Source organism: Populus euphratica, unplaced genomic scaffold (assembly GCF_000495115.2).
Source record: "Populus euphratica unplaced genomic scaffold, PopEup_1.0 scaffold14.1, whole genome shotgun sequence".
Lineage (NCBI taxonomy): Eukaryota > Viridiplantae > Streptophyta > Magnoliopsida > Malpighiales > Salicaceae > Populus > Populus euphratica.
In genome coordinates this window covers 115,707-130,126 of record NW_011499876.1, presented here as the reverse complement: position 1 = coordinate 130,126, position 14,420 = coordinate 115,707, and the positions used below count along the sequence as shown (strand labels likewise).

The 14,420-nt window shown below is 33.6% G+C and overlaps 1 protein-coding gene and 1 long non-coding RNA gene across 2 annotated transcripts; one reads left to right on the top strand and one right to left on the bottom strand.

Annotated features, from left to right (window-relative positions):
• Nucleotides 1–131: 131 nt before the first annotated feature.
• CSD2 (copper/zinc superoxide dismutase 2) lies at nucleotides 132–5,259 on the bottom strand. The gene is made up of 8 exons (XM_011029967.1): nucleotides 4,903–5,259; nucleotides 4,073–4,134; nucleotides 3,935–3,974; nucleotides 3,711–3,806; nucleotides 3,597–3,628; nucleotides 3,302–3,377; nucleotides 2,766–2,819; nucleotides 132–480 (listed from the first exon to the last, which is right to left on the bottom strand). Exons 1-8 carry the CDS (start codon nucleotides 5,162–5,164, stop codon nucleotides 455–457), a joined length of 648 nt encoding a protein of 215 aa, XP_011028269.1. The 5' UTR covers nucleotides 5,165–5,259; the 3' UTR covers nucleotides 132–454.
• On the top strand, nucleotides 1,563–2,746 carry LOC105128352 (uncharacterized). Its single transcript, XR_842839.1, has 2 exons — nucleotides 1,563–1,982; nucleotides 2,021–2,746. It is a non-coding gene; the product is annotated as an uncharacterized LOC105128352 (long non-coding RNA).
• Nucleotides 5,260–14,420: the final 9,161 nt, after the last annotated feature.

Below are 14,420 nucleotides of genomic sequence, written 5' to 3'. Positions count from 1 at the left end.
AATACCAGAGAAGCTCAAATGCAAACTCCACTAGACTAGAACTATGATGCAGATGATGACATGACATCTAGGTATCTAGGTTTAAACATGGAGTTCATAAAATACCTTGCATGCACTTCTTTACAACCATATGAATATCAATTCAAAAAGTTTTCCAGGAAAAGTCTACACACATCACAGAAATATCTTGTAGTTCTTGAGGAATATAAAGAAATTACCAATCCAAATTTGGTGAAATCAACAGCTGACATATCAAATTCTGGCATTGACAAGGCATGCATTGCACCAAGGTTTATTCAGTAGGAAACCTGTCTAAGATCATGACTTGATGCTTGCTGTCACAATTTTACGTTACACATGGCAAAATTAACATTAACATTAGGCTCTATATGAGAAAGTGGTGAAAGCAAGCAGCAAATGGTAACACCAGACTGAATTTGAACAGCAGCTGCCATTATATTGGAGTCAAACCAACAACTCCTGCACATATATGGCACAAAGGGAGGCACATAAGAATTCAAGTATTTAATGAAAATTTTACAGAGATGAACTGCATGCTTTAATATCAATAATTACATAAGAACTTGGAAGATAAAGCCCCAAATAATATGGAAGAAAAATTGAAAATGTTCAGTACCCTAAACGGAAGTGTGTTCTGCTCATTGCACAGAATTATCAGTCAAATAATTGGTGCTTGCTGCATATGAGACTCCCTAATGTATATCACTAGGAGTGTGTTCACAGGACTTCAGTGGCATAACAATACTCATAAAGCCAGGAATGCATGGTCTAATGATTTCTGCAAATTCATAGAGTGAACAACTGGTGCTATCCAAGCAAATTCATAAAAGTTATAATTGGTCCAATGACAAGACTTAGAGCTAAGAGATTCAAAAAGGCTTTCAGTGGACTTTTTCAAGACACATGGGCTAAGATGGACTTCAAAAACATATTAAATAATGATGTACAAGCCTTGATTAATTTAATTTATGCAATATGCCTTGATTAGTTTAATTCATGCTCAAGAAAGACGTGTAAGCGAACATTCATCCATTACAAAAAGATTGGAATAAGAAGATTTAAATATGCCTTGATTAATTTAATTCATGCTCAAGAAAGACGTGCAAGTGAACATTCATACATTACAAAAAGATTGGAATAAGAAGATTTAAATATGTCAATTTTGACCTTCTATTATTGTTTCGGTAATAATTGGAGCTATTAAAGAAATTTTAATGTGATTCCAATTACATTGAAAAGTAGACATCTATAGCTTTCTAATGATATATAGCATGTCTTCTAATTCATTAAGAGGTGAGAGAACTGTGTGTTTGAAATTAGGCTTCAATTATGTCAACAAATTATGAAAACAACTTTAGTCTCATTTAAATTAGTTGGGCTATTGTTTTATTTATTTTTTAGTTGTTATTAGGTATTTTAAAGATATTAGGATATTTATTTAAACATGGGCTCATAGGATTATTATTTTTTTAGATTTATTCATATTCATTTAGGATATTTTATTAGATTTAGGATTATTTCTGGTATAAATATTTTTTTGTAGAGACTTTTTGAGGGAAAACTATATTTAATTAAAATAAAAAAAAACCCAGCATTCTTGCTACCTTTTGTGTAGTTGAGTGATTATTGTATCAAGTTACTGATTGAACTTGCAAACTTTTTAAAGGATTGATTAACTTTGTTATGTTTTTATATACTCATTCGCGTCTCATATAGGCATAAGGCAAGGGTGATTATTGCGAATAATTTTGGTTCTCCAAGACAGGTTCTTGTTGGGTCAAGTTGCAAACCATTGAAATCTAATTTTAGTGTATTTTGGGAGGTGTATGCAGCAAAAACACTCATCCTAACACGAGTCCATGAAAATGTATTATAAAGCTGATGTTAAAAATTTTTGCCATTCATGCAACCATGAAAGGAAAATGCAAGAAATCAGGAACGTATTCCTCCCTGTGTCTTAGGTGATATCTTCCCTAGTTGTGGCATGAATATGTCTTAGGTGATATGCCTTCCCTAGTTGTGACATGAATATGCACGGCATAGTAATTGTGAGCTTGCAAGGAATCATGTTGGTGACATGAATATTCCCTCAATACAGGAATTCCATCAAGAAATTTAGTCAAAAATGAATTTTCTTCTATAGAGTCCATCAGAAGGAATCTAGCTCCTGCATGCAGTAAAATCCTGGTACCGAAATTAATATTAAATTGAACCCTCACAAAGACTGCAAAACTTAAAAGTTGTTGGATGGTGGGATAGATGCCTTGCTTAATGCTTTCAAGCTAGTTGTTTTTACATCTGGCACTCCAACATAATCACAAACACATAATGCTGTACTACTACTGTACCATGTGATTTCTACAGTCAAATCATTGCCAGAAGTACCGAGGTATCAAATGAACATTATCAATAATAACCTTATCACACAATCATATACAGCATGGGCAAACCTTATCACACAATCATATACAACACAAGCAAACAATAAGGAGGTTACACACTACACACGTGTGTGCAAGCATATACACAGCTTTGAAGATATGCACATCCATAGAGTTAAGAATTCCATTGGAAGTTTTTAGGTCTTCTTCAATAGAAATCAATAGCCATAATTTTCAAAATTTTAACTAGCAATTTATCAAAATTACTTTCAAATTTGATCAAGGAATGGATAAGCCAAGTCATGACCATCTAGTTACTAGATAAATGCAACAGCTGGAGAGAAGAAAAATCTTCATACATACCACATGCCAATCTACCGCCTGCATTCCCAGTGGTTGAGCTTAGTTCATGCCCACCTACAGATGCAAAAAACAACCAGGATGGAGAGGAAATGTAAAGAACATCAAAAAAGCAAAGTTCATCAAAGCAAGCGATTCACACTAAGTTGCAACCATAATTTCCTACTAAATGAGACTGGAACACCATTTTGTGCTTTCATTCCTAAAGAAGTTCCTACTTTATATTCATAGCCTCATAACACTAACAAAATAGCAAAACACAAGTTTCAAGCATTATAAAGTTAGTTTCATCCCCTGTCTCCTGTGTCCCTCCCTCCTCACACAAGAGACAGATTGTTTCTCATGGTTGCATTGAACATAAAGGTATTAAAAAAAAAAATTAAACAAGCACAAGTAATAATTTACAATTGGAAGATAAGTTTGACAGGTAACAAAGTTGATGTTGCAAGGGTTTGTAACCAGGATGCCTCCACAGTGCAATGAGTATCAACCACAGGTGTACCACAATGGATAGTAAAATAATCTGAATAAGAACCTACCCTTTCCAAGGTCATCCTCTAGCTCATGAACCACAAGTGCTCTTCCAATCACTGCATTAGGACCACTCAGTGGTATCTGCACAATTTATTTATATTATTATTATAATTATTACTATTATTATTTTGATCAAAACTCCAAAACTGAGTAAATGCAAATAAATAAAGGAGAACAGCCTGAGATAAGAACATAAAACACGTATCAACCCACAATTCCAGCCAAGCAAAGAAACAAATTACACTTTATGGCTATTGAAAAATAAAAAATAAAACATTACGTTTCAGTTAGAAACATTACCTGGCTATCCACTATTGTTGCCTCTGCCACTCCTGTAATATCAAAATTAGAGGAATAAGTTAATTGGTTCAGAGAAGCCCATAAAAACCAAATGAAAATCCAGAAAGACATTACCATCGGCATTAGCAACTATGTTTCCCAGGTCACCCGCCAGACGGATTTCATCCTCAGGAGCACCATGTGTCAAATTTTTAGGATTAAAATGCGCTCCTGTTATTTGAATTTGAAAAAAGAAATTATAAATACACCAGTCAAGCATCAAAATCATCTCTGCAATAATTGAAAAAAATATAAGAACCAAAGCTAAAACAGTTTGCTGACAAGCTTTCATGCCCTACCTGTTGACATGCATCCATTTGTTGTGTCACCAAATTCATGCTACAAAAAACCATGATTTGAAAAGGAAAAGAATTACAATTTCGAAAGTAAACTATATTAAGTCCAAAGATGATAAAAACTAAGCCAAGAATACTCACCAAGTGGAACCCATGAGGCCCTGGAGTAAGCCCAGTAATACGAACATTCACTGTTGTAGGACCTATCGAAAGCAAAATGAAAATAATATGTATATGACCATCAAAGCTCCAATGTTTAAGACTCTTAACATTAACCTCCACTGAACTGAAACCATTATGGTCATATGACTTGGGATGGTTGAATATTCAAGCTTCTCAGTGATGGAAGAACAAAAACCATATCAGCTAATTCAAGTCTCGGGAATGCTTGCATCTCCTAATTCCGGATTTGAGATTCAAAAATTTCCACAAGACAGTATTCCTTTTGGAAACTACCTTTCGAAAAAAACCAAAGAATCAAAAACTAAACCTCGATACACGTAAACAAAATCAAACCATCAATCAGAAAGTTTGTGAAAAACAAAAAGAAAAGTACTTGAAATCATTCCCATACAAATATCCTGATTTTTTTTTAATTTTATATTTTAAACACGAGAAATCAAATATCAACCTGTCTGAAACAAGTACAAGAACACTGATTATCTAGTTCCAACCTCATTTTCTCTACTTGCTAACTAATTTCAAAATCAAAAACTTCAGTTACAGTCTGAATTTTCCAAAAGACAGGCAAAATTAATATAAACTCAACAAGGATAAAAGCACCATGCGGTTAGCACACCCATCAAGAAACAACTTCAATTGATCCAAACAAGATTCTTTCTCACTCAAAAAGTAAACCCATCTCCCAAAAAAAAAAACAACATTACTCTTTTCTCTAATTCTTCATCATCCAACAAAGACCAACAAAAACATTCACAACAAAACCTTAAAGAGAGAGAAGAGTGACAGACCATCGTCTTCCTGGGACAAAGTGACGACGCCTTCAACACCGGAAGTTCCTTTAAGGACAGCAACGGCTTTCTTGGTAGCAGCAACAACAAAAGGAGTTTGCTGCTTCTTGGCAGTCAGAGAGAAGGAAAAAGATTGACGAGGGAGCTTTAGGGATACGCCATGGAATGAGGAATGATTTGGGGGGAGTGGGGAGAGAAGAGGGTGACGAGTTGGTGGAGCGGCTGTGAGGATCGCGTGGGCTGCCATTGCAGCTGCTTGCATTTCTCTTCTTTTTAGATAAAATGATAATGTTCGACGAGCTTCTTCTGGTGGGTGGAGTCTGAACCCTGTAGAACCATATAAGGCCAGCGTCGGTATTTTGTTGCTATATGGAGATGGGCTTTCGGCTTTTTCTTTTTCTTTTTTTTTAACTTGAGCAGACTGCCTCCTATAATTTATTTATTTAAAAAAAAAAACACTCAACTCTTGATAACATGAGAAACAAAATCACTTGACAGCTAGATGAAGATTTTTTTTTTTATGTGGGGTGTTCGGGCCAGCTTACGCGCATCACGACTAATCCCCACGGCCCACTCAACACCCTGCAAACCCAGCAGGCAGGTAAGGCAGCGCGGGGCTGACAGGCATGCAACTCCAAGGCTCGAACCCGTGACAGCAGAAGACACAAGATGCCATTCCACTGCTGGGTCGTTGCCTTGGGTGCAAATTAAAGAATTTTGATATTACGTGGACATTGTTGTGAAGATGGTAGAGTTTATTCTAATTCTTTTTTTTTTTCTAGGTTTGAAAATTAAAAATTTATGCCTCATCATAGCAAATATAGAATGAGAAATCATTGTTAAATTCCTCATGTTCACTTAAATTGAAACAGTAATTTGTTTATTTTTATTTTTAATTTTATTCTTTCATATTTGTTAACAACAACTAATTAATAAGGAAATGTTGATTTTTTTTAATTTCTAGTTTTATCCATTATTATTTAGTTTTCTTGGTATTTAATATCGTAATTTATTTTAATTTTTTTATTAAGTTATCAGTATCGTAATTTATTTTAATTTTTTATTAAGTTATCATAATATCATAAATCGAGTCACGAGTTTAGTTAATTAATCCAATTAACTCAAGTTTTTTTAATTTTATTATTTTATATTAAATTAATTAAAAATTATGATTTATAATTTGATTCAATTTATTTTCTACAAGATTATATTGGTTTTATAATTCGAATCATAAATTTAACAAGTTACATCAAGTTGACTTAAATCAATTTAATATATTGTTATCTCAAATTTTTTTAAATTTATTGCTTTAAATTTATTTTTTTATAAAACTATATTTTTATCAGTTATCCATATTATTTTTAAATTTACAAAAAAAGCCAGGTCACATCAACCTTACAAAAAATTAATGTGTTAAAAAAAAATTAATTTTACACTCTATATAGCTATATAAAGGTCAATAATCCAGTCATTAATAAATATTCTGATAAAATTATATTATTTTACTTTAGTTTTACACTATTATATTTTGTTAGTTGTTGGAATATTTTTTTTGTAAAATTTAGCAATGGTGACCGCATCAAATGAGCATGTAATATTTGATACTGATAAGGTTTTTAATTTAACATACATGTACTTTTAATGCTTAAGAAATTAAAAAGGTATAAAACTCGAAGGAAAAGAACAAAAACCAAAAATAATTATAAACATTTTTTATTTTTGCTTGGTTATAGAATTTAATTATAGAATGCCTTGATTAAAAACTAATAAGGGTGTTGATAACACCTAATTCAATCTAAAACTAATAAGGGTGTTGATAATACCTAATTCAATCTTTATATCATCATAAATTTTAAAAGAATTTAATATGAAGACCTTGATGTAAGTTGGTCTGGTGTTAGAGATATATACTTGCCTCTTTTTTCTTTTTCTTTTATCTAATAATATTCTCTTGCATTGCTAGCTAGCAAATTGACTTTTAATGTCTTTGTATAATTAGTACTAAAAATGTATTTAGTTTATATTAAATAGCACTTACTTTATAGTGAGAGCATATGACATTTTAAAAATAACATATCTTTATGTTTCAAAAACACTACTTTGACTTGAAAAAAATAAATAAAGAACAGAAGGATACGATATTTATTAAAAAAACGTATATGAATTAAATGCACGAAGGTTTGATCAAACACATTTTCAACTGGGGTTTATAAAACCCCAATTGAAAATAACTTGGGTTAAGGTGCGTAATTAAATTCCTTACATTCAAGGATCCAACTGCATTTATTTAATATTCAGGATTTTTTTAACTAATTAAGTTATTAAAACAATTACATGGTGTAAGGTATTTTATTTTTATTACAAATATCCTTAAATAAAAACTTTTATTAAAAAGCAAGGGAGTTCTTTCTGCAAAACGTGGGAGTATTGATGAAACAAAAGTTGGTAAAAGGAAACCTCGTCAACGAAACACTGGCTCAACTCAAGTTGAACGAGCTTCAAGAGTTATGGCTCCTCTAGACATTGCAGCATCTTTGATGGAAAATAGCAGAGGACTTAAAAGAGAAGTTTCGACTATGTGGTGCGAGAAAGCACTTCCAACTGCCAAGGATATGAGTATTTGAGGGGTTTGCCTGTTTGTTATCCCACTGCACAGCACGAGGCCAATTTAGAAAAAGCAATGCGTGTTTTCCTGTCAATGGTCAGGGGACCTGCAGTTCTGCAGTTTGCTAAAAGGTTGGAGGATGAATGCTCATCCATCTGGAAATCTGGGAGGCAACTATGTGATGCTGTTAGTTTGACAGGGAAACAATGCATGCACCAGCGACACAGTGTTGATAATGGCGTGGCACTTACAGGAGCTCCAGTCAAGCCTCATTCAAGTTGATATTTTTTCCTTCATGCCTGTGCCTGTGGTCTTTCACGTCAACTACTATGTAAATTTTGAATCAGCAAATACTTCCAATTGCTTCACAGATTGCGACAAACTCCTTCTTCTATCCAATTACCAGAGGGAAGCAATATAGGACCGATTCAGTCATCTTCATGGAGTTTGATTCGTGTCGCGGGTGCAAGGTACTATGAATCTTCTAAGGGCCTGTTGCAAAGTGGGTTCTCTTCTACACATTAATTTCTTTCAAAATGCACGATATTTCTTGAGAAACCAACAAACCTAAATTACGGCATACAATCCTCCTTTTTTCTGACAGCAGCTATATAAAATGCAGTCCCATTCCCTAAGCTCTTACCCTCTATATGGAACGAGGCACTCCTATTTTGAGAGAAGATGTTAGAAGCCCTGCAGCTTCATTGGGCCTTGACTCCTTTGTATTGGCCCAGATTGAAAGTCCAGTTTATGATCAAAATGTTCATTCTCACATGGACAGTGGATCTCGAAGCCCATCTGATGTTTTCCCTATTTTATCTGGATCAAACAACGATTTGGCCCTTCAATCAACATAGAATCCTCAAGCCTTAGTAATTCTGGAACCACAGCGCATGAATCATCGTGTTATTTTAGGCTCTGAAGCAAACACAAAAGACAGTGCAGTTGCTCTATCTGCAAAAAAAAGAACGAAGTTGTGACGTACAAAGATGATTACAGCTGATGGCAATTTAAATGAAACAGTTAACAAGAGTGAGATGGATACTGAGGACTCAACAATTCAGAGGTGTAACAGGAGGAACTTGCTAGCACATGGCGAAAACAATAAACCTTCTGAGGGTGATGAGGTTTGTTTAATGCTGGAAATAGGAGAGGCTTTGCAAATTGATAAACCTCACAATTTAGATGACTTCACATTCTATATAAATCAGCAGAGGCGTAAAGAGAAGGTTGATTGGGAAGCATCCCAGTGAGCAGTTATTCCTCTTTGTTCTGTAAGGATTTTAAATCTCTTTTCTTATGCAGATTCTTTCATGGAATTCTTGTGGTTTGGGGTTAGCTAGAAAGAAGAGGACAGTTTCAAAGTTAATCAGGGATTTTGATATAGAGGTTTGTTTTGTGTTTGAAACTAAGTTACAAAGTTACTCAGATAGATTGGGTTTTCAGTTATGGAACGTTAACAATGTTTCTTGGTTTGGTAATGAGGCTGAAGGTACTAAAGGGGGCATTCTAGCTATGTGGGATAACTCTAAGTTTGCGGTATCATCAGTGAAGTATGGTCATGGTTGGATCGAGTTATTTTGGCAGAATTTCTTTACTGGCTTCTCAGGGCGGTGGTGGGTGTTTGTCAGTGATCTTAATGTTTTCTGAGATTATTAAATTGTTATCCTTCAGCTACACCAGTGGGACTTTTGGTCTCAGATAACCAATACATATATAGTCAGAAAAGATTTTTTGTTACGAAAAATGTTTTAATTTTCTATAGCATTTTCGTTTCATTCTGTTGCAATAAAAGGAAAAATTTACTGCCGTTTGATTGAGAACATGATTTGGATGCCTCCTAGTTGTATAATTCAGTTTTTTCTATAGAGTGTTTGACCACACAAAACAAAGTGAATGCTGGCACATCTCAAGTGTGCTTGTTATTCGATGGGAAAGTGAAGTGGTAGTAAACAATCAATAACCTCAAAATTAGGCCACCCGTTTTCAGAGGACTGCTCTGTTGAAGGACAGAAATATATCATATCCACCAACATTTTTTTTTTTTGCAACAGTGAAAGATATAATATTGTCTTCACTTGTAAAAAACCTAATGTTTAGAATCTGCTTGCAGGTAACACCTCTATCTCCAGTTGTGTTGGCCACATGCCCAGTTATACAATTTGCGGTATACCAGCCTTTCTCTTTAGGGTATATACATCAACATGGTATTTATACATCTAATGAAGTGCATTCAGCATGCGCTGGGAGTTCTTTACCTTCATGAACTGGACTTCCCCAGTGTGGTCTTGGAATACTATCGTGGTTTTCATTGTTTTTTAGCTTGACAACTCCTTTTCTTTTATTGCAAATATTAAGTATTTATTGTTAGTACTGTTCATTTTGTCATGGGATGATGTTGGTGAGCTTGTATATAGGCATCGTGCCTCCCACCATTAGTTGCAGACCGTGAGCAAAAGTCGCAATGCAGCCTTGGATGTCAAGTGGTTCTACGGCCACCAGAGAGTTTCCTTACTCTTAGACTTCCATTTGTGTGTGGTGTGCAACTAGAGGATGGAAATCCAGTTCCTCTTAATGCTTTTGAAAGTCAACCAGAAATGACAGCCTGGATCATGAAGGGCACAACCTGCAAGTTGTTTCCAAGGCAAGTAAACTCGGTGAGGAACACCAACATAGTCAGAATTTCTGAACCTTGTAATTTGGACAGCACATTGACCTATGGCTTTAGTGAGTTAATGGAAGCAGATTGATCGATCTGCTTTACCTATACCAAGGTGCGCTTTTAGCAATTTAAATAATTCTCTGAATTTTTGTGTTTATGTTTTAATTTTTGCTAAATACATTCAGGAGTTGGTTGTTATCTGTTGTTTATTTATTTGGAATTTCTTTTCTTTTCTTTTCTGAAACTTCTTATATTAAATTTCTGGTCTTAGCCCCTAGTTAACAGGGAAAAATGCCCCGAGGGATTTACTAGGAAAATATATGAATTCATGCAGAGAGTTTGGAGTCACAGCTGATATGACCATTATTGGAGCTGAGAGACAGAAGAAGTTCTTGTAGCTGCACCCGTATGGCTAGGATTATGACTTTCCTCAATGAAGTTGAAGCTACTAGAAGCTTGACTTGGAGATGCATTTGCAGTGCAAGGATTTGAATAACTTTTGAAGCTGTATGGGGTGATTGGTGAGCTCCAACCTGAAAACCGAGGAGTTGGCAGCATTTAATCATTGCATTATATTTTGCTTTAGCCTCGCTCTAAAACATTCTCTCATTTTTTATTTTATCTTTGTTATTCACCGGGGTACTTTTTATTTATGCAGAATTCAGAACTGAAGCTGGCTGGTGCTGCCAAGAAGTCATTCTTGTAGCTATGGTATGCCTCTTTGCGCACGGGCGCGTGCCAGTGTTTCTTATACCAAATGTATGCCTCTTTGAGCACGGCGCGTGCCAGTGTTTCTTATACCAAATTTTCAAACGCAACTATATAAACAGCTTAGAATGATGTTCTTTAGTGAGACTTCGACTGGTTGGTTTAATTTTTCTGCATTTTCTTCCTTGTTTCATGACCCTCGTTACTCTCTACTGATAAGCACTTGAGAAATTAACAAATCCTGATAATTCAAGTTATTGTCAGTGCAATCAATAATTTTCTGTATGTGTCTCATAAAAGCCTCCCCCATGGGCCGAATTGGGTTCTCAACTGTCCTTGGAAAATATTTAGGATGCTTAAACCAGTCGAATAGAAAGCTGCCTTCTCTTTCAAGTTTATTTATTTAATAAATTTTATCTTTTTTCCTTGGCCTTTTCAGTTGTGTACTCTGTTAAGTATTATTGCATCACGGAGGCAAGGTTCCTGCTCATGTGGACACCCAAATATAGATCTGTGGTATGACCTCTAGCGGACTCTAGCACAAAAATGATTCCGTCTGTGGGAGTTGGATTTCATTTTGACATGCTAAGGCTAAGTTGGCAAAACTAAGAGGAGAAACAATTATGTGAAAGACATTGCAGACAGCAGCTGGTGGTTTGTTCTTCCAAAAATGGAAATACGAGGATGACTAGCCGAAAAATTGCTCCAGCTATCAGAGTAAAAGCAGTTATCCTGATCTTGTTTTTATTCTGCTGTTTCATGTCAGTGTACTCGTGCAGAAGGGAATGCAAATGGAAATACTGGAGTTTATATATATATATACAAGACGTCCTGTAACACTTATCTCTCTTTGCATCACCCATCTCTGTCTTTAGCTCTACTTGTAGTAACCTTTCTCTATCTCTCTCTACCAGTGGCAGGGTACTCAGATCAAAACAGATATCACCGGTAATCATCACCACTCACATTTCATTTTCTATTTCTAGAGGTATATTTAACACTTCTTTTCAATTAATTCAATGTAAATTATGTTTAATTAATGTCAATTTGATTTTATTGAATTAAAGGTTTTGAATTTGAAATTAAGTTAATTATATGTAATTTAATTTGTTAATTAGATATAATTATGTTATTCCGTTAAATAATTAATTATTTTAGGTGGTTGTGTACTGTGAATTAATAAATAATGGATGTTAGTGTTGAGTTAGTTGAGCTTGTTAACTAATACATTACAACTCCTGCTCCTCAATTTGAGATTATTAGCGTAGATGACTAATATCAATGCAATGATTGGGTTGATCGTGTAGGTATGCAAGCTTATAAATTGATGAGTTAGAGGTTGATAAAAGATTCAGAGATAAATTTAAATATATTAATGCAGTAAAGCGGTAACATATAAAGAATTTTTTTAATATAATATTCATCATTCGACAAAGTTTTATATTCACTTGCAATGTGATTAAAAACTAGTTTGTAAATGATTTTTGCTTGGAGATATCATCAAAGATCTAATTCATGAGAAATTATAAAATTGAAAGGGGTATACATATGTCAGAATTTTTTATTTTGCAGTGCCATTGTCAAACTTGGATCTAATTGTTAAGGTAATGTTGACAATTATATTAAAAACATGACTTGGATCTAATTGTTGAGGTAATGTTGACAATTATATTAAAAACAAAAGTTAAGTACAAGTGTTTTCATGATTCAGGGTCCCAAAGGGTGTAATATGATGACAAAGAGTTTAAGATCTGCACAACAAATCTCGAGTTCAAGTTAGGGTGTGTATCTCTTATAAGAGCCTGGAACATCTAGAATTTTACTCATTCATCTAAACCCATAAAATACACTTTCTAAGAGGTAGAGTTTCCTCAAATCTAAAAATAAAAAGTTGTCATGATTCAGGGTATTGTGTAAAGAGATTATGGGCATAAAGTCTTTTTTTGGAAAGTGTGGATGACAAAGAAAAAATATTGAAGAAATTATTTGGTACATACAAAAAGTCATTTCAAAACCTACCTAAAACTCTACTAACTATTAGATATTTATATCTAAAAATAATTGTCATTTAGTATTATAAAATGATTAGTGGGAATAAGGTAATATTTGAAAGAATATTTTGGGAATTTGATACTTCAATTGATGAGTTTTAATATTGTAATTCTCTAATTAATATTGATGATACTCATTTTTATGATAAGTATAAAGCTAAATTATTGGTTACAATTATTTATAATATAAATAATAAAATTTATTTGGTGTGTTTTATTATTTATTATTGTAGAACAACAAATGAACCTTAATTGAAGTTGATTTTTAAATATGTTTTGTTGATATGTAATTGGAGGACCAACTAAGTTAGATATTATATCAAATAGATATGTGCAATAAAAAGTTCTATAATATGTATTTTTCTTGAGTCTATTGAATATTATTAATATTTTTTATGATATTTTCTAAATAATTTCAACACCATTTAAAAGAGTTGCCTTGAAAACTATATTGTATAAGATGTATATAAATTTTTCTAATAAAGAGTTTGATATCTTAAAAATAAAATATTTTTAAAAAAACCAAGCTAAATGTTTTTGATTAAAAAATATTTTTATTGAATAAAAAATATTTTTTGTTGAACAATTTTTTTAATAGTAAATAAACATAAAAAAATTTAAAAAATAATCTTTTAAAAATTACTTTCTGAAAAATATAGATGAAGAGTTGATGAATATAGATGATGCGATCACAGCCTGCTGTTTAGCACAGGACAATGTACCAGTTTTAAACTAATTACTGTTGCATGGATTTCTTTTTAAAATGAGTGAAATCTCACATTTTTAACCTTTTTTATCTTTTAGGTGCAGTGGAAAAGAAAAGAAAGACTATGCTTCTACAGGAGAGGATCGCCCATTCCTGGAAGAGGTTGGTCCCAGAGCGTAAACTCCGATGTAGCCTGTAAACGCATTAGCTTCTCTGTAAGTACGATGGATTCGAACCTGTCCCATGCCCACCAGGAGACCTTGTCTTATCGCCAACAGCTCAGGAAGTAAGCTAGACTCTTTCCACATAGAATGTCTGGTGATGCACAGGACCGGTAGTTGAAAAGTAGGGATTCGAAACCAACTAGCCGACTAGATCAAGAGATTTGAACCTGACGCTAAAGATATGGGTTTGAATCCACCCTTCAACAATGATATTATTTAATTTAACCCATACTTCGTTTTTTTCTATTGTACTCTTTGTGCAGTCTGTGTTTTGTTTCATCTATATATTTTAAATTATTTCGCAATTTTGTATGAATTCATTAAAAAATATCTTGAAATCTTGGCTAAAAATATTACAATTTATAGTTTTTTTTAAAATAAATTATATTTATAAAAACTACATAATACTGAATATACATTCAGTGAAATTATGGTGAAATTAGGGTTTCATTTTCTTCATGAATTTTTTGGCCTGTAACCCGAACAAATTGAGCCCCATGACCGCAGCGCCGGCATAAGTTTGTCCCAATATATTTCTTATCATTAATGTAAAAGGCAAAGC